This window comes from Onthophagus taurus, chromosome 5 (assembly GCF_036711975.1).
Source record: "Onthophagus taurus isolate NC chromosome 5, IU_Otau_3.0, whole genome shotgun sequence".
In the NCBI taxonomy this organism is placed as follows: Eukaryota; Metazoa; Arthropoda; class Insecta; order Coleoptera; family Scarabaeidae; genus Onthophagus; species Onthophagus taurus.
The window spans coordinates 6,259,949-6,277,597 of NC_091970.1; the positions used below are offsets into that span (position 1 = coordinate 6,259,949).

At 29.3% G+C, this 17,649-nt stretch overlaps 2 protein-coding genes across 2 annotated transcripts; both read right to left on the minus strand.

The window, feature by feature from the left end:
* LOC111426380 (N-acetyl-alpha-glucosaminidase) lies at nucleotides 1–14,321 on the minus strand. Its single transcript, XM_023060873.2, has 6 exons — nucleotides 14,172–14,321; nucleotides 13,565–14,117; nucleotides 6,274–7,156; nucleotides 799–885; nucleotides 549–739; nucleotides 1–498 (listed from the first exon to the last, which is right to left on the minus strand). The coding sequence occupies exons 1-6, from the start codon at nucleotides 14,224–14,226 to the stop codon at nucleotides 51–53; spliced, it is 2,217 nt and encodes a 738-aa protein (XP_022916641.2). The 5' UTR covers nucleotides 14,227–14,321; the 3' UTR covers nucleotides 1–50.
* A 35-nt stretch (nucleotides 14,322–14,356) lies between these two features.
* On the minus strand, nucleotides 14,357–15,726 carry LOC111426382 (uncharacterized). Its single transcript, XM_023060879.2, has 3 exons — nucleotides 15,169–15,726; nucleotides 14,593–15,114; nucleotides 14,357–14,543 (listed from the first exon to the last, which is right to left on the minus strand). Exons 1-3 carry the CDS (start codon nucleotides 15,411–15,413, stop codon nucleotides 14,420–14,422), a joined length of 891 nt encoding a protein of 296 aa, XP_022916647.1. The 5' UTR covers nucleotides 15,414–15,726; the 3' UTR covers nucleotides 14,357–14,419.
* Nucleotides 15,727–17,649: the final 1,923 nt, after the last annotated feature.

Below are 17,649 nucleotides of genomic sequence, written 5' to 3' on the forward strand. Positions count from 1 at the left end.
TTGATTTTTAAAATTTATTCAAATTTATTATTACAAGATTTTACATTTACTCAACAATTTATTTGTGACCACCACTTATTATAAATCCTTTTAGCTACCTCTACGGTATTTCCGAAAGGGATTTCGGGATAACTTTTTGTGTCAAAACTAAAAGGTTGTTCGATTTCTTTGAATATTTTTGCGCGAACCCCGTTTTGATCGAAAGGAGTTTTAGTTTCCAAAGCCTTCAACATCGCCGTTAAGAAATAATTCCATCTGGGTTTAAAATAATCTTTAACCATCCCCGACCATTGTTTAGAAGCGTAATCTTTAATTTCCCCGTTTGGTCCCCAAAGAGTAATTTGATTTCTAGCGTTAAATTCGAATAATTTCGATTCGTTGTAAGAATTAGAGGCGTTTTTGGCGGCGTTTATCCAAGAACCTAATAAGAAATTTTCGTTTGTGGCTAAGATATCATCTAAATCATCGAAGAGAGTGAGAAATGTTGAAATTGAATTGCTAAAAATTATTAATTAAACTAATTATCTATTTACACTTCTTTATCTTACTTAAAAGACTCTGTATCTTTTCGTTTATAAACAAAAATTATTTCTTTGTACATGTTATCACCGATTAATTGAATCACTTGTCTTGTTAAATCAACGAGGTCATGTTTATAACCTGGATTGTCTTTGAAATCATCTGATGCTTTTAATAAGTTATTCCAAGCTTGGTAAACATCGCATGGGTTGTACCAATACTTCAAAAATTTAATTTTAGTTTTATTTTGAGCGCAAAATTAAATTCTATACTACCTACATTGATTGTAATTCTTGTGCTTGGGGATATATTCATTGTGTATTTTCCTCTTACTCGTTGAAGCCCTTGGAAGTTATAAACTGAAGACTGGAAAAAAAATTTCTTTAAATCTAATGATTCCTTTAAATCGTACAAATAATTTGGCAAAATCCGAGTTCTCTGCAAAATGTCTAAAATTTCTGGATAACTGTTTATGACAAAGGTAACAAAAGCATTATTGCAAAGGCAACAACGAAATTAAGTTTTGGTGTTTAAGTCTATTTCAGATTCAAACTGGAGTATCATCTGAGATGTCCAGAAAGAGTGATTAATCTGCCCTAGCATTGTCTGATGAATCACAATCGTCATGGTTGAAAAGGAACTTAATACTAGTGGTGTCCTCTTTCCTGATGTCCTAAAGTGTCCTCTTTCCAATGAACCAACCCATTTTGAAAAATAACTTTTAGTTTTTGAGAAAACAATATTTGAAGTTTTGATAAAATTTTCGACGTTGCAATTTTCATCGATAATTTTCAAAATTCGCTATAAAATTAATTTCTTGAAGGATCCTTGTGGAAATATCACCAATTATTAATTAAAGTATCCTCTTTTTAATGCAAAAAGCCGTTTTGAAAAATCACTTTTAGTTCTTGAGAAATAAATTTTTGAAATAATCGATAATTTTTTCGAATTTTGCAATTCTCGCCGATTAAGTTTTAAAAATTCGTATAAAATCCACTTCTTGGAATATGAGTATGAAAATTTCCCAAAGTGTTTTTCCAATGGACCAACCCATTTTGAAAAATAACTTTTAGTTTTTGAGAAAACAATATTTGAAGTTTTGAAAAAATTTTCGACGTTGCAATTTTCATCGATAATTTTCAAAATTCGCTATAAAATTAATTTCTTGAAGAATCCTTGTGGAAATATCACCAATTATTAATTAAAGTATCCTCTTTTTAATGCAAAAAGCCGTTTTGAAAAATCACTTTTAGTTCTTGAGAAATAAATTTTTGAAATGATCGAAAATTTTTTCGAATTTTGCAATTTTCGCCGATTAAGTTTTAAAAATTCGTATAAAATCCACTTCTTGGAATATGAGTATGAAAATTTACCAAAGTGTTAATAAGAGTGTCCTCTTTCCAATGAACCAACCCATTTTGAAAAATAACTTTTTGTTTTTGAGAAAACAATATTTGAAGTTTTGATAAAATTTTCGACGTTGCAATTTTCATCGATAATTTTCAAAATACGCTATAAAATTAATTTCTTGAAGAATCCTTGTGGAAATATCACCAATTATTAATTAAAGTATCCTCTTTTTAATGCAAAAAGCCGTTTTGAAAAATCACTTTTAGTTCTTGAGAAATAAATTTTTGAAATGATCGAAAATGTTTTCGAATTTTGCAATTTTCGCCGGTTAAGTTTTAAAAATTCGTATAAAATCCAATTTTTGGAATATGAGTATGAAAATTTCCCAAAGTGTTAATAAAAGTGTCCTCTTTCCAATGAACCAACCCATTTTGAAAAATAACTTTTTGTTTTTGAGAAAACAATATTTGAAGTTTTGATAAAATTTTCGATGTTGCAATTTTCATCGATAATTTTCAAAATTCGCTATAAAATTAATTTCTTGAAGAATCCTAGTGGAAATATCACCAATTATTAATTAAAGTATCCTCTTTTTAATGCAAAAAGCCGTTTTGAAAAATCACTTTTAGTTCTTGAGAAATAAATTTTTGAAATGATCGACAAGTTTTTCGAATTTTGCAATTTTCGCCGATTAAGTTTTAAAAATTCGTATAAAATCCACTTCTTGGAATATGAGTATGAAAATTTCCCAAAGTGTTAATAAAAGTGTTCTCTTTCCAATGAACCAACCCATTTTGAAAAATAACTTTTAGTTTTTGAGAAAACAATATTTGAAGTTTTGATAAAATTTTCGATGTTGCAATTTTCATCGATAATTTTCAAAATATGCTATAAAATTAATTTCTTGAAGGATCCTTGTGGAAATATCACCAATTATTAATTAAAGTGTCCTCTTTTTAATGCAAAAAGCCGTTTTGAAAAATCGCTTTTAGTTCTTGAGAAATAAATTTTTGAAATGATCGACAATTTTTGCTAATTTTGCAATTTTCGCCGATTAAGTTTTAAAAATTCGTATAAAATCCACTTCTTGGAATATGAGTATGAAAATTTCCCAAAGTGTTAATGAGAGTGTCCTCTTTCCAATGAACCAACCCGTTTTGAAAAATAACTTTTAGTTTTTGAGAAAATAATATTTGAAGTTTTGATAAATTTTCGACATTGCAATTTTCATCGATAATTTTCAAAATTCGCTATAAAATTAATTTCTTGAAGAATCCTTGTGGAAATATCACCAATTATTAATCAAAGTATCCTCTTTTTAATGCAAAAAGCCGTTTTGAAAAATCACTTTTAGTTCTTGAGAAATAAATTTTTGAAATGATCGAAAAATTTTTCGAATTTTGCAATTTTCGCCGATTAAGTTTTAAAAATTCGTATAAAATCCACTTCTTGGAATATGAGTATGAAAATTTTCCAAAGTGTTAATAAGAGTGTCCTCTTTCCAATGAACCAACCCGTTTTGAAAAATAACTTTTAGTTTTTGAGAAAACAATATTTGAAGTTTTGATAAAATTTTCGATGTTGCAATTTTCATCGATAATTTTCAAAATTCGCTATAAAATTAATTTCTTGAAGGATCCTTGTGGAAATATCACCAATTATTAATTAAAGTATCCTCTTTTTAATACAAAAAGCCGTTTTGAAAAATCACTTTTAGTTCTTGAGAAATACATTTTTGAAATAATCGATACATTTTTCGAATATTGCAATTTTCGCCGATTAAGTTTTAAAAATTTGTATAAAATCCACTTCTTGGAATATGAGTATGAAAATTTCCCCAAGTGTTAATAAGAGTGTCCTCTTTCCAATGAACCAACCCGTTTTGAAAAATATCTTTTAGTTTTTAAAAAAGCAATATTTGAAGTTTTGATAAAATTTTCGATGTTGCAATTTTCATCGATAATTTTCAAAATACGCTATAAAATTAATTTCTTGAAGAATCCTTGTGGAAATATCACCAATTATTAATTAAAGTATCCTCTTTTTAATGCAAAAAGCCGTTTTGAAAAATCACTTTTAGTTCTTGAGAAATAAATTTTTGAAATAATCGATACATTTTTCGAATTTTGCAATTTTCGCCGATTAAGTTTTAAAAATTTGTATAAAATCCACTTCTTGGAATATGAGTATGAAAATTTCCCAAAGTGTTAATAAGAGTGTCCTCTTTCCAATGAACCAACCCGTTTTGAAAAATATCTTTTAGTTTTTAAAAAAACAATATTTGAAGTTTTGATAAAATTTTCGATGTTGCAATTTTCATCGATAATTTTCAAAATTCGCTATAAAATTAATTTCTTGAAGGATCCTTGTGGAAATATCACCAATTATTAATTAAAGTATCCTCTTTTTAATACAAAAAGCCGTTTTGAAAAATCACTTTTAGTTCTTGAGAAATACATTTTTGAAATAATCGATACATTTTTCGAATATTGCAATTTTCGCCGATTAAGTTTTAAAAATTTGTATAAAATCCACTTCTTGGAATATGAGTATGAAAATTTCCCCAAGTGTTAATAAGAGTGTCCTCTTTCCAATGAACCAACCCGTTTTGAAAAATATCTTTTAGTTTTTAAAAAAGCAATATTTGAAGTTTTGATAAAATTTTCGATGTTGCAATTTTCATCGATAATTTTCAAAATACGCTATAAAATTAATTTCTTGAAGAATCCTTGTGGAAATATCACCAATTATTAATTAAAGTATCCTCTTTTTAATGCAAAAAGCCGTTTTGAAAAATCACTTTTAGTTCTTGAGAAATAAATTTTTGAAATAATCGATACATTTTTCGAATTTTGCAATTTTCGCCGATTAAGTTTTAAAAATTTGTATAAAATCCACTTCTTGGAATATGAGTATGAAAATTTCCCAAAGTGTTAATAAGAGTGTCCTCTTTCCAATGAACCAACCCGTTTTGAAAAATATCTTTTAGTTTTTAAAAAAACAATATTTGAAGTTTTGATAAAATTTTCGATGTTGCAATTTTCATCGATAATTTTCAAAATTCGCTATAAAATTAATTTCTTGAAGGATCCTTGTGGAAATATCACCAATTATTAATTAAAGTATCCTCTTTTTAATACAAAAAGCCGTTTTGAAAAATCACTTTTAGTTCTTGAGAAATACATTTTTGAAATAATCGATACATTTTTCGAATATTGCAATTTTCGCCGATTAAGTTTTAAAAATTTGTATAAAATCCACTTCTTGGAATATGAGTATGAAAATTTCCCAAAGTGTTAATAAGAGTGTCCTCTTTCCAATGAACCAACCCGTTTTGAAAAATATCTTTTAGTTTTTAAAAAAGCAATATTTGAAGTTTTGATAAAATTTTCGATGTTGCAATTTTCATCGATAATTTTCAAAATACGCTATAAAATTAATTTCTTGAAGAATCCTTGTGGAAATATCACCAATTATTAATTAAAGTATCCTCTTTTTAATGCAAAAAGCCGTTTTGAAAAATCACTTTTAGTTCTTGAGAAATAAATTTTTGAAATAATCGATACATTTTTCGAATTTTGCAATTTTCGCCGATTAAGTTTTAAAAATTTGTATAAAATCCACTTCTTGGAATATGAGTATGAAAATTTCCCAAAGTGTTAATAAGAGTGTCCTCTTTCCAATGAACCAACCCGTTTTGAAAAATATCTTTTAGTTTTTAAAAAAACAATATTTGAAGTTTTGATAAAATTTTCGATGTTGCAATTTTCATCGATAATTTTCAAAATACGCTATAAAATTAATTTCTTGAAGAATCCTTGTGGAAATATCACCAATTATTAATTAACGTATCCTCTTTTTAATGCAAAAAGCCGTTTTCAAAAATCACTTTTAGTTCTTGAGAAATAAATTTTTGAAATGATCGACAATTTTTTCGAATTTTGCAATTTTCGCCGATTAAGTTTTAAAAATTCGTATAAAATCCACTTCTTGGAATATGAGTATGAAAATTTCCCAAAGTGCTAATAAAAGTGTCCTCTTTCCAATGATCCAACCCGTTTTGAAAAATATCTTTTAGTTTTTAAAAAAACAATATTTGAAGTTTTGATAAAATTTTCGATGTTGCAATTTTCATCGATAATTTTTAAAATATGCAATAAAATTAATTTATTGAATGATCCTTGTGAAAATATCACCAATTATTAATTAAAGTATCCTCTTTTTAATGCAACAAGCCGTTTTGAAAAATCACTTTCAGTTCTCGAAAAATAAATTTTTGAAATGATCCACAATTTTGTTGTAACAAATTGGGTTTCAGGTATTTTAATAATGATTTGGGGCAGTCTTAATCATAATCATTCTCCTTGCTGATCAAGTTGATCCTAAATAATTACAAGTACTTACAAGTAACAACATCCACGATTGAGTAGCATCTTCATTAAATTTTCCATATCTCCTAACAGCATAATTTTTAAACCACAAATTTAAATCAACCGGGTTTTGTCTAAACGCCATCTCCGCCATCAATTCATAAATAACATAATTTTGAAAAATCCCTTCCGGGGTTAACCCAGTCCCAACCATCGTGCTTCCATTTTTACGTCTAGCATCAAATGATTTTTGATTAATAATTTGTGGGGACCCAAACATCCCTAAAGTCCCCCCGAAATTATGAAGCATACACCAAATAAATGGTTGTCCGAAATAACTTTGAAATCGATCGTACTGCGGGTACTGTTCCGATTGTAAATCTAAAACGATCATTTTTCCAATCGGGATAGAAGTTAACAAAGCTTTCGCCCTGTTTGGGGTCCAATAAAGAAAGGCGTTCACAAACAGCCAATTTTGCATCACCCAAATCGCTTTTGGGTCTGTGTATATCATCGCTTCGTAAACTGCTTCACCAGCTCTTTTGATATAGTCCAAATTCGTCGTTGGTGGGATGATTTCGTTGAAAGTATCCGCACTGTAAACGTGATCGGTTCCAAATTCTTTGATCATTTCGTACATGTAGAGATCTCCGATTTCTTGGAAATGATGGTCGAAAGGATCTAAAAGGGACGCTTGGTAATCCTCGTTAAATTGATTCCATTTCATTGACGTTATGTTAATCGAGGGGTAAATTCTTTTAATGGCTTTTGGAACATAACCTGAGAACGCGGGTAAAATCGGGATTATTCCCAAATTTCGCATTCGGGTTATGATTTGTTTTTGAAGGGTTAATGAGTTTTGATGGAATTCTTGCGATAAGGGGCCACCCCATTTCTTAATATTTCCCATTCGTTCCCTAAAATTTAAAATAAAATAATTTAAGTATAAATGGACCACGTTATACATCACTTGATGAAGCGACATTTTATCGTTTTAGGTAAAGGTGTAACTTATCTTAGAAAAAACGCAGTTGTCAATGTCAACTTTAATTTTATTGTTATATTCGTAATCTTCATAAAAAATCCTTTAAAATGAGTCCAAACTCGACATATTTAACTTTAATATTAATGGAAATACAATCACTTCCGGTTTGAAACGTCAACGTCAATTTTGACATATTGAGCATCTTCATTAAGAAACCTTTAAAATGAGTCCAAAGATGACGCAATTATCTCAAAAAACAAAAAAGTTAGAATAAAAAACATTAAACCCGAAGTTAGCAACAATGAAGATAGCAATTTAATTTTTAAATATTAATACCAACCTTAATTTTTATTATATTTTTATTTTTGTAACAAATATTAAGACATTTCATAAAAATTAAGAATATATCAAAATGACATTGACATTTCAAACCGGAAGTTGCTTATATCTCGAGTAATATTGGAATTAAACGTATCATATTTGGACTCATTTAAAAGGATTTTCCACGACGATTACAAATATGTCAAAATTGCCGTTGACATTTTTAACCGGAAGTTGACCATAACTTCATTAATACTAAAGATAAATATGTCGTGTTTGTACTCATTTTAAAGGATTTTTAATGAAGATTACAAATATGTCAAAATTGAGGTTGACATTTTATGAATCATGAAGAATCATCATGTGAAAACGCATATTTTCGGGTGAAATACGATTTTTTCTTAGGTTTTCGACGCACAAGGACTAAAATGTCGTTGTTTACCATGTATAAACCAAAAATACCTGTTGCCCTACCCCCCTCTTTAACTTATTGGTTCCTGAATGCTAGATACTGTTGGCAAAAGACTAATTATTGCTATCAGAAGATTAAATACTGCTAGTAAAAGACTAAAAGCTGCTTTGAAAGAAGAAATACTATTTCAAAAAGTTACCTACTGCTTCTAAAATGTTAGATACTGCAGAAAAAGACCACAACTTACTTGGAAAAGACTAGATACTGTTTTCAAAATAATACCTATTGCTTCCAGAACGCTAAACACTGCTGTTAAAGGTTTTGACCTACTTGGACAAGCGGAATACTGCTTCCAAGACCACTTATTGCGTTCAAAGACTTTAATAATTGTTTGGAAAAGAGATATGCTTTCCAAGAAGCTACCTACCGCTTCCAGAATGTTAGATATTACTGGAAAAGACTAATAATTACTTGGAAAGAAGAGATATGTTATCTAAAAAGGGTACCTATTGCTTCCAAAATGCTAGATATTGGTGGAAAAGATTACAATCTGCTTGGAAAAGACTAAATACTGCTGGGAGAAACTATTATTTGCTTGGAAAGACAAGATACTGTTTTCAAACGATTATTAACTACTTTCAGACTGCTAAAATATTATTGGAAAGGTTTTGAGAAAGCTAGATATTGTTGGCAAAAACTATTTAATGCTTTCAGAAGACTATATACTGCTGCCAAAACACTACTAAGTGCTTGGAGATTACAATACCACTAGCTGAAGACTATTTACTGAAACTATTCTTCTATTGAGTGATATCTTTCTCTGTCTCTTCTATTACAGATTTAAAAATCGCTGCAAAAACACTCGATTTTTTGTAGACGGACGACCTAGCACTAGAAATATTGAGGTTTATTCGTGCGCCTAAAAATAATTTTGGTGTTTTTTGAAAGAGTTTCGACGAAAACACTTTCAGGTGTTAATGTCAACTTTAATTTTATTATTATATTCGTAATGTTTATAAAATAACCTTTAAAATGAGTCCAAACTTGACGCACTTATCTCAAAAAACAAAAAAGTTAGAATAAAAAACATTAAACCCGAAGTTAGCAACAATGAAGATAGCAATTTAATTTTTAAATATTAATACCAACCTTATTTTTTTGGTTTTATTTAATTATGTTTTTGTGACAAATATTAAGACATTTCATAAAAATTAAGAATATATCAAAATGACATTTTAAACCGGAAGTTGCTTATATCTCGAGTAATATTGGAATTAAACGTATCATGTTTGGACTCATTTTAAAGGATTTTCCACGACGATTACAAATATGTCAAAATTGACTTTGACATTTTTAACCGGAAGTTGACCATAACTTCATTAATATTAAAGATAAATATGTCGTGTTTGTACTCATTTTAAAGGATTTTTACTGAAGATTACAAATATATCAAAATTGAGGTTAACATTTTATGAATCATGAAGAATCATCATGTGAAAACGCATATTTTCGGGTGAAATACGATTTTTTCTTAAGTTTTCAACGCACAACGACTAAAATGTCGTTGTTTACCATGTATAAACCAAAAATACCTGTTGCTCTACCCCCCTCTTTAACTTATTGGTTCCTGAATGCTAGATACTGTTGGCAAAAGACTAATTATTGCTATCAGAAGATTAAATACTGCTAGTAAAAGACTAAAAGCTGCTTGGAAAGAGGAAATACTATTTCAAAAAGTTACCTACTGCTTCTAAAATGCTAGATACTGCAGAAAAAGACCACAACTTACTTGGAAAAGACTAGATACTGTTTTCAAAATAATACCTATTGCTTCCAGAACGCTAAACACTGCTGTTAAAGGTTTTGACCTACTTGGACAAGCGGAATACTGCTTCCAAGACCACTTATTGCGTTCAAAGACTTTAATAATTGTTTGGAAAAGAGATATGCTTTCCATAAAGCTACCTACCGCTTCCAGAATGCTAGATATTGGTGGAAAAGATTACAATCTGCTTGGAAAAGACTAAATACTGCTGGGAGAAACTATTATTTGCTTGGAAAGACAAGATACTGTTTTCAAACGATTATTAACTACTTTCAGAATGCTAAAATATTGTTGGAAAGGCTACTAATTGCTTGGAGAAAGCTAGATATTGTTGGCAAAAACTATTTAATGCTTTCAGAAGACTATATACTGCTGCCAAAACACTACTAAGTGCTTGGAGATTACAATACTACTAGCTGAAGACTATTTACTGAAACTATTCTTCTGTTGAGTGATATCTTACTCTGTCTCTTCTATTACAGATTTAAAAATCGCTGTAAAAACACTCGATTCTTTGTAGACGGACGACCTAGCACTAGAAATATTGAGGTTTATTCGTGCGCCTAAAAATAATTTTGGTGTTTTTTGAAAGACTTTCGACGCACGGCTAATAAAAAAACTTTGGTGTTAATGTCAACTTTAATTTTATCATTATATTCGTAATCTTTACAAAATAACCTTTAAAATGAGTCCAAACATGACGCACTTATCTCAAAAAACAAAAAAGTTAAACCATTACATTAAACCCGAAGTTAGCAACAATGAAGATAGCAATTTAATTTTTAAATATTAATACCAACCTTAATTTTTTGGTTTTATTTAATTATATTTTTGTTTTTGTGACAAATATTAAGACAGTTTATAAAAATTAAGAATATATCAAAATGACATTGACATTTCAAACCGGAAGTTGCTTATATCTCGAGTAATATTGGAATTAAACGTATCATGTTTGGACTCATTTTAAAGGATTTTTAACGACGATTACAAATATGTCAAAATTGACGTTGTCATTCTTAACCGGAAGTTGACCATAACTTCATTAATATTAAAGATAAATATGTCGTGTTTGTACTCATTTTAAAGGATTTTTAATGAAGATTACAAATATGTCAAAAGTGAGGTTGACATTTTACACCTGAAATTAGTTATCATATAATAGACAAATCGACAACTTCATGGTGTTCTTTCACGATGTATCATGAAGAATCATCATGTGAAAACGCATATTTTCGGGTGAAATACGATTTTTTCTTAGGTTTTCGACGCACAACGACTAAAATGTATAAACCAAAAATACCTATTGCCCTACCCCCCTTAACTTATTGGTTCCTGAATGTTATATACTGTTGGCAAAAGACTAATTATTGCTATCAGAACATTAAATACTGCTAGTAAAAGACTAAAAGCTGCTTGGAAAGAGGAAATACTATTTCAAAAAGTTACCTACTGCTTCTAAAATGCTAGATACTGCAGAAAAAGACCACAATTTACTTGGAAAAGACTAGATACTGTTTTCAAAATAATACCTATTGCTTCCAGAACGCTAAACACTGCTGTTAAAGGTTTTGACCTACTTGGACAAGCGGAATACTGCTTCCAAGACCACTTATTGCTTTCAAAGACTTTAATAATTGTTTGGAAAAGAGATATGCTTTCCAAAAAGCTACCTACCGCTTCCAGAATGTTAGACATTACTGGAAAAGACTAATAATTACTTGGAAAGAAGAGATATGCTCTCTAAAAAGGGTACCTACTGCTTCCAAAATGCTAGATATTGGTGGAAAAGATTACAATCTGCTTGGAAAAGACTAAATACTGCTGGGAGAAACTATTATTTGCTTGGAAAGACAAGATACTGTTTTCAAACGATTATTAACTACTTTCAGAATGCTAAAATATTATTGGAAAGGCTTTGAGAAAGCTAGATATTGTTGGCAAAAACTATTTAATGCTTTCAGAAGACTATATACTGCTGCCAAAACACAACTAAGTGCTTGGAGATTACAATACCACTAGCTGAAGACTATTTACTGAAACTATTCTTCTATTGAGTTGATATCTTTCTATTACAAATATGTCAAAATTGACGTTGACATTCTTAACCGGAAGTTGACCATAACTTCATTAATATTAAAGATAAATATGTCGTGTTTGTACTCATTTTAAAAGAATTTTAATGAAGATTACAAATATGTCAAAATTGAGGTTGACATTTTATGAATCATGAAGAATCATCATGTGAAAACACATATTTTCGGGTGAAATACGATTTTTTCTTAAGTTTTCGACGCACAACGACTAAAACGTCGTTGTTTACCATGTATAAACCAAAAATACCTGTTACCCTTTAACTTATTGGTTCCTGAATGCTAGATACTGTTGGCAAAAGACTAATTATTGCTATCAGAAGATTAAATACTGCTAGTAAAAGACTAAAAGCTGCTTGGAAAGAGGACATACTATTTCAAAAAGTTACCTACTGCTTCTAAAATGCTAGATACTGCAGAAAAAGACCACAATTTATTTGGAAAAGACTAGATACTGTTTTCAAAATAATACCTATTGCTTCCAGAACGCTAAACACTGCTGTTAAAGGTTTTGACCTACTTGGACAAGCGGAATACTGCTTCCTAGACCACTTATTGCTTTCAAAGACTTTAATAATTGTTTGGAAAAGAGATATGCTTTCCAAAAAGCTACCTACCGCTTCCAGAATGTTAGATATTACTGGAAAAGACTAATAATTACTTGGAAAGAAGAGATATGCTCTCTAAAAAGGGTACCTACTGCTACCAAAATGCTAGATATTGGTGGAAAAGATTACAATCTGCTTGGAAAAGACTAAATACTGCTGGGAGAAACGATTATTTGCTTGGAAAGACAAGATACTGTTTTCAAACGATTATTAACTACTTTCAGAATGCTAAAATATTATTGGAAAGGCTTTGAGAAAGCTAGATATTGTTGGCAAAAACTATTTAATGCTTTCAGAAGACTATATACTGCTGCCAAAACACTACTACTAGCTGAAGACTATTTACTGAAACTATTCTTCTATTGAGTGATATCTTTCTCTGTCTCTTCTATTACAGATTTAAAAATCGCTGCAAAAACACTCGATTTTTTGTAGACGGACGACCTAGCACTAGAAATATTGAGGTTTATTCGTGCGCCTAAAAATAATTTTGGTGTTTTTTGAAAGACTTTCGACGCACGGCTAATAAAAAAACTTTGGTGTTAATGTCAACTTTAATTTTATCATTATATTCGTAATCTTGACAAAATAACCTTTAAAATGAGTCCAAACATGACGCACTTATCTCAAAAAACAAAAAAGTTAGAATAAAAAACATTAAACCCGAAGTTAGCAACAATCAAGACAGCAATTTAATTTTTAAAACCTAAATTTTTTAGTTTTTTTTATTATATTTTTGTTTTTGTGACAAATATTAAGACAGTTTATAAAAATTAAGAATATATCAAAATTGACGTTGACATTTTTAACCGGAAGTTGACCATAACTTCATTAATATTGAAGATAAATATGTCGTGTTTGTACTTATTTTAAAGGATTTTTAATGAAGATTACAAATATGTCAAAATTGAGGTTGACATTTTAATCCTGAAGTTACTTTCTTTTTATTTTTAACGTGTTTTTTTGGGTCATTTCACATTGATGAAACTAGTTTAACTAAAATCCCGTTTATCTCAATATTATTCACTTGTCGCTTATTTAAGTGATGCCTAACGCGGTCCAAATACAAATAAATAATAAATACCATGATAAAAAGGCTGGCCCAGTGAATTGATCATCAATTTCGGATCGTGTTAAATTTAATTTTTCGTAAATCCTTTTCCAAATGGCTTCTTGGCCGTTAAAAGCTAAAACTAAGTTGAACGAGTTCATTGCCATCCAATCGATGTGTTTTTCCCAATTTTTCCAATTCCACCACACGAAGCTATAACTCGTTGTGCAAACATTTTGGTAATAACGAAGCTTATCGTTTAAAGTGTTTGTTAAATTGATTTTGGGGAAAACTTTAGGAACGTTTAGTTGGGAAATTTCCCAAGAAACGTGGCTGTTTAGATAGTACTTTAGGTAGTAATTAAATCCGGTTGCTGCGACAACGCCGGTTGTTCCACTTATTTTGATTTTATCTGATGTTACTGATTCGATGTGGAATAATTCTTTTCCGTTTAGCATTAAATTTGGGTTTACTTCGACGATGAAATCTTCAGCTCTATCAGGGATTATTCGCTGGATTAATTCGAGAACTGCGTTTGATTGAGTTGTTGGATTTGTTTTGGTTTTTATATCATCCAGGTCATAACCTAATTAATTAAATGGGATTAGAATGAAATAAATTGATTAATTCGAATACTTACAAAGGGTTGATGTTAAAAAAATGCTTAAAAAATAGAAATAATTTATTTTGGTCATTGTAACTCAATTTTCTTGTTAAGCGTTACTCACGAACGCTTAACTACGACTGAGTAAGCGATAAAAGAAGTGTTATCAGTCTTTTGTATCCTTGTCTAACTTATTAAGGAGTTAAATGAGTTTATAAACATTCATTTTGTTGATTTAATAAATCTTATTGAGTTATAATTAAAAATATATAAAGAGAAAAACCTTAATTAACAAATACTTGATCGTGGACGTGAACTATCCCCTCAATATAAGTTTCCAAATAAATTCCGACTTCGGGGCAACCATCACAACAATGATTCTTTTTATTCATCTTCAACAATTCAACCCTAAAATAAAACCAACAACATTAATACATTAAAATTTGAAATGATTTACTTCTTTTTGGTTTTCTCATCCCCAACTTCTTTGGATTTTTCGCAACTTTTTAAATTTTTAAAAACAGCGGCTCCAATTTTAACCCACTTCCAAGATTCCTCCTCCCACGGTTGTATATGATGCCCAAAAACGAAGAAATTCGGGCGAAAATAATGCTCCGAAACGGGGATTTCCAGCTGTTTATTCAAAGTTTCAACAGAATTTTTGTTGATTAAATGATAAATGGTGTTGGTGGATTTTGAGTAATCGTGGTAACACAATCTTAGCCCCTCGATTTGTTTCGGGATGATTTTTGAGATGAAATTTGCCGCTTCGTCGCCGCAATCCCAACAATTTTTATTTGGAATGTTTAATTTGGTTTGTTCGATTAATTCGGGTAAGTTGATTAAGATTTCTTCTTGATCTGGGGAGCTTAACCCGAATTTTTTCCACGGCATGGGTTTAACTGTTATTGTTAGGATAACCGGGTATTGTTGGGATGATTTGATTTCCATCGATTTCGGATCGTACACTAAAATACTCCTAAAATATTATTTAAAATAAATCATTAAAAAAAATCATAAAAAAAAATCTTACTGATCTCTCCATTCAACCCCATTAATTTTCTTCACCAACCCATATTTCGTACAAACACCCTCTCTAATTTCATATTCTTGCCCGTTTTTTAAAATGTGCATGTGTAAAGACTGCAATTTTCCGATGGCTCTCCATTTCGTTGGTATTTCATAAACGATCTCGCGCACTTTTAATTTTTTATACGCCGCGTAAAGAATTCCGGCACCAACAATTGTTCCAAAAACGTAAATCGTTTGAGTTTTCATTATCTTTTAAAAAATAGCACTTTCAAAAACGTGGTTGAGTATGCAATAACACCGAACGAAACTTTAATCTTAAACGAAACGTGCAAAGTTCAAAACATGTTTTTTTTTTATTTCTTGTAAAGCAGATGGTGATTATCTTTCTGATATACTGGGTGTTTTCATCAATAAAGATGTAATAGGTATTTTTAGATTTATTTATGTGAAAATTTTGAATATTTAACGAATTGATATAAAAATTTATTTCTCAAGAACTAAAAGTGATTTTTCAAAATTTTTATCACTTGTGGTGATATTTCCACAAGGATCCTTCAAGAAATTAATTTTATAGCGAATTTTGAAAATTATCGATCAAAATTGCAACATCGAAGATTTTATCAAAACTTCAAATATTGTTTTCTCAAAAACTAAAAGTTATTTTTCAAAACGGGTTGGATCATTGGAAAGAGGACACTCTTATTAACACTTTGGGAAATTTTCATACTAATATTTCAAGAAATGGATTTTATACAAATTTTTAAAACTTAATCGGCGAAAATTGCAAAATTCGAAAAAATTGTCGATTATTTCAAAAATTTATTTCTCAAGAACTAAAAGTGATTTTTCAAAACGGCGTTTTGCATTAAAAAGAGGATACTTTAATTAATAATTGGTGATATTTCCACAAGGATCCTTCAAGAAATTAATTTAAAGCGAATTTTGAAAGTTATCGATGAAAATTGCAACATCGAAAGTTTTATCAAAACTTCAAATATTGTTTTTTCAAAAACTAAAAGTTATTTTTCAAAACGGGTTGGATCATTGGAAAGAGGACACTTTTATTAACACTTTGGGAAATTTTCATACTCATATTCCAAGAAATGGATTTTATACGAATTTTTAAAGCTTAATCGGCGAAAATTGCAAAATTCGAAGAAATTGTCGATTATTTCAAAAATTTATTTCTCAAAAACTTAAAGTGATTTTTCAAAACGGCTTGTTGCATTAAAAAGAGGATACTTTAATTAATAATTGGTGATATTTCCACAAGGATCCTTCAAGAAATGAGTTTTATAGCGAATTTTGAAAATTATCGATGAAAATTGCAACATCGAAAATTTTTACAAAACTTCAAATATTGTTTTCTCAAAAACTAAAAGTTATTTTTCAAAACGGGTTGGTTCATTGGAAAGAGGACACTCTTATTAACACTTTGGGAAATTTTCATATTCATATTCCAAGAACTGGATTTTATACGAATTTTTAAAACTTAATCAGCGAAAATTGCAAAATTCGAAAAAATTGTCGGTTATTTCAAAAATTTATTTCTCAAAAACTTAAAGTGATTTTTCAAAACGGCTTGTTGCATTAAAAAGAGGATACTTTAATTAACAATTGGTGAAATTTCCACAAAGATCCTTCAAGAAATTAATTTTATAGCGAATTTTGAAAATTATCGATAAACATTGCTACATCGAAAATTTTATCAAAACTTCAAATATTGTTTTCTCAAAAACTAAAAGTTATTTTTCAAAACGGGTTGGATCATTGGAAAGAGGACACTCTTATTAACACTTTCGGAAATTTTCATACTCATATTCCAAGAAGTGGATTTTATACGAATTTTTAAAACTTAATCGGCGAAAATTGCAAAATTCGAAAAAATTTTCGATCATTTCAAAAATTTATTTTTCAAGAACTAAAAGTGATTTTTCAAAACGGCTTTTTGCATTAAAAGGAGGATACTTTAATTAATAATTGGTGATATTTCCACAAGAATCCTTCAAGAAATGACTTTTATAGAGAATTTTGAAAATTATCGATGAAAATTGCTACATCGAAAATTTTATCAAAACTTCAAATATTGTTTTCTCAAAAACTAAAACTTATTTTTCAAAACGGGTTGGATCATTGGAAAGAGGACACTTTTATTAACACTTTAGGAAATTTTCATACTAATATTCCAAGAAATAGATTTTATACGAATTTTTAAAACTTAATCGGCGAAAACTGCAAAATTCGAAAAAATTGTCGGTTATTTCAAAAATTTATTTCTCAAAAACTTAAAGTGATTTTTCAAAACGGCTTTTTGCATTAAAAAGAGGATACTTTAATTAACAATTGGTGAAATTTCCACAAGGATCCTTCAAGAAATTAATTTTATAGCGAATTTTGAAAATTATCGATGAAAATTGCTACATCAAAAATTTTATCAAAACTTCAAATATTGTTTTCTCAAAAACTAAAAGTTATTTTTCAA

What these genes read in the sequence shown, in the direction of transcription:
- LOC111426380 (XM_023060873.2), bottom strand. Translation starts at nt 14,226, where the DNA reads ATGACCAAAATAAATTATTTCTATTTTTTAAGCATTTTTTTAACATCA. An exon ending in GGGCCAGCCTTTTTATCATG is followed by an intron (nt 7,157 to 13,564) that starts GTATTTATTATT and finishes TTTAAATTTTAG; the next exon opens with GGAACGAATGGGAAATATTA. An exon ending in AATCGTGGATGTTGTTACTT is followed by an intron (nt 886 to 6,273) that starts GTAAGTACTTGT and finishes TTTTTTTTCCAG; the next exon opens with TCTTCAGTTTATAACTTCCA.
- LOC111426382 (XM_023060879.2), bottom strand. Translation starts at nt 15,413, where the DNA reads ATGAAAACTCAAACGATTTACGTTTTTGGAACAATTGTTGGTGCCGGA. An exon ending in GGGGTTGAATGGAGAGATCA is followed by an intron (nt 15,115 to 15,168) that starts GTAAGATTTTTT and finishes ATAATATTTTAG; the next exon opens with GAGTATTTTAGTGTACGATC. An exon ending in GATGAGAAAACCAAAAAGAA is followed by an intron (nt 14,544 to 14,592) that starts GTAAATCATTTC and finishes GTTTTATTTTAG; the next exon opens with GGTTGAATTGTTGAAGATGA.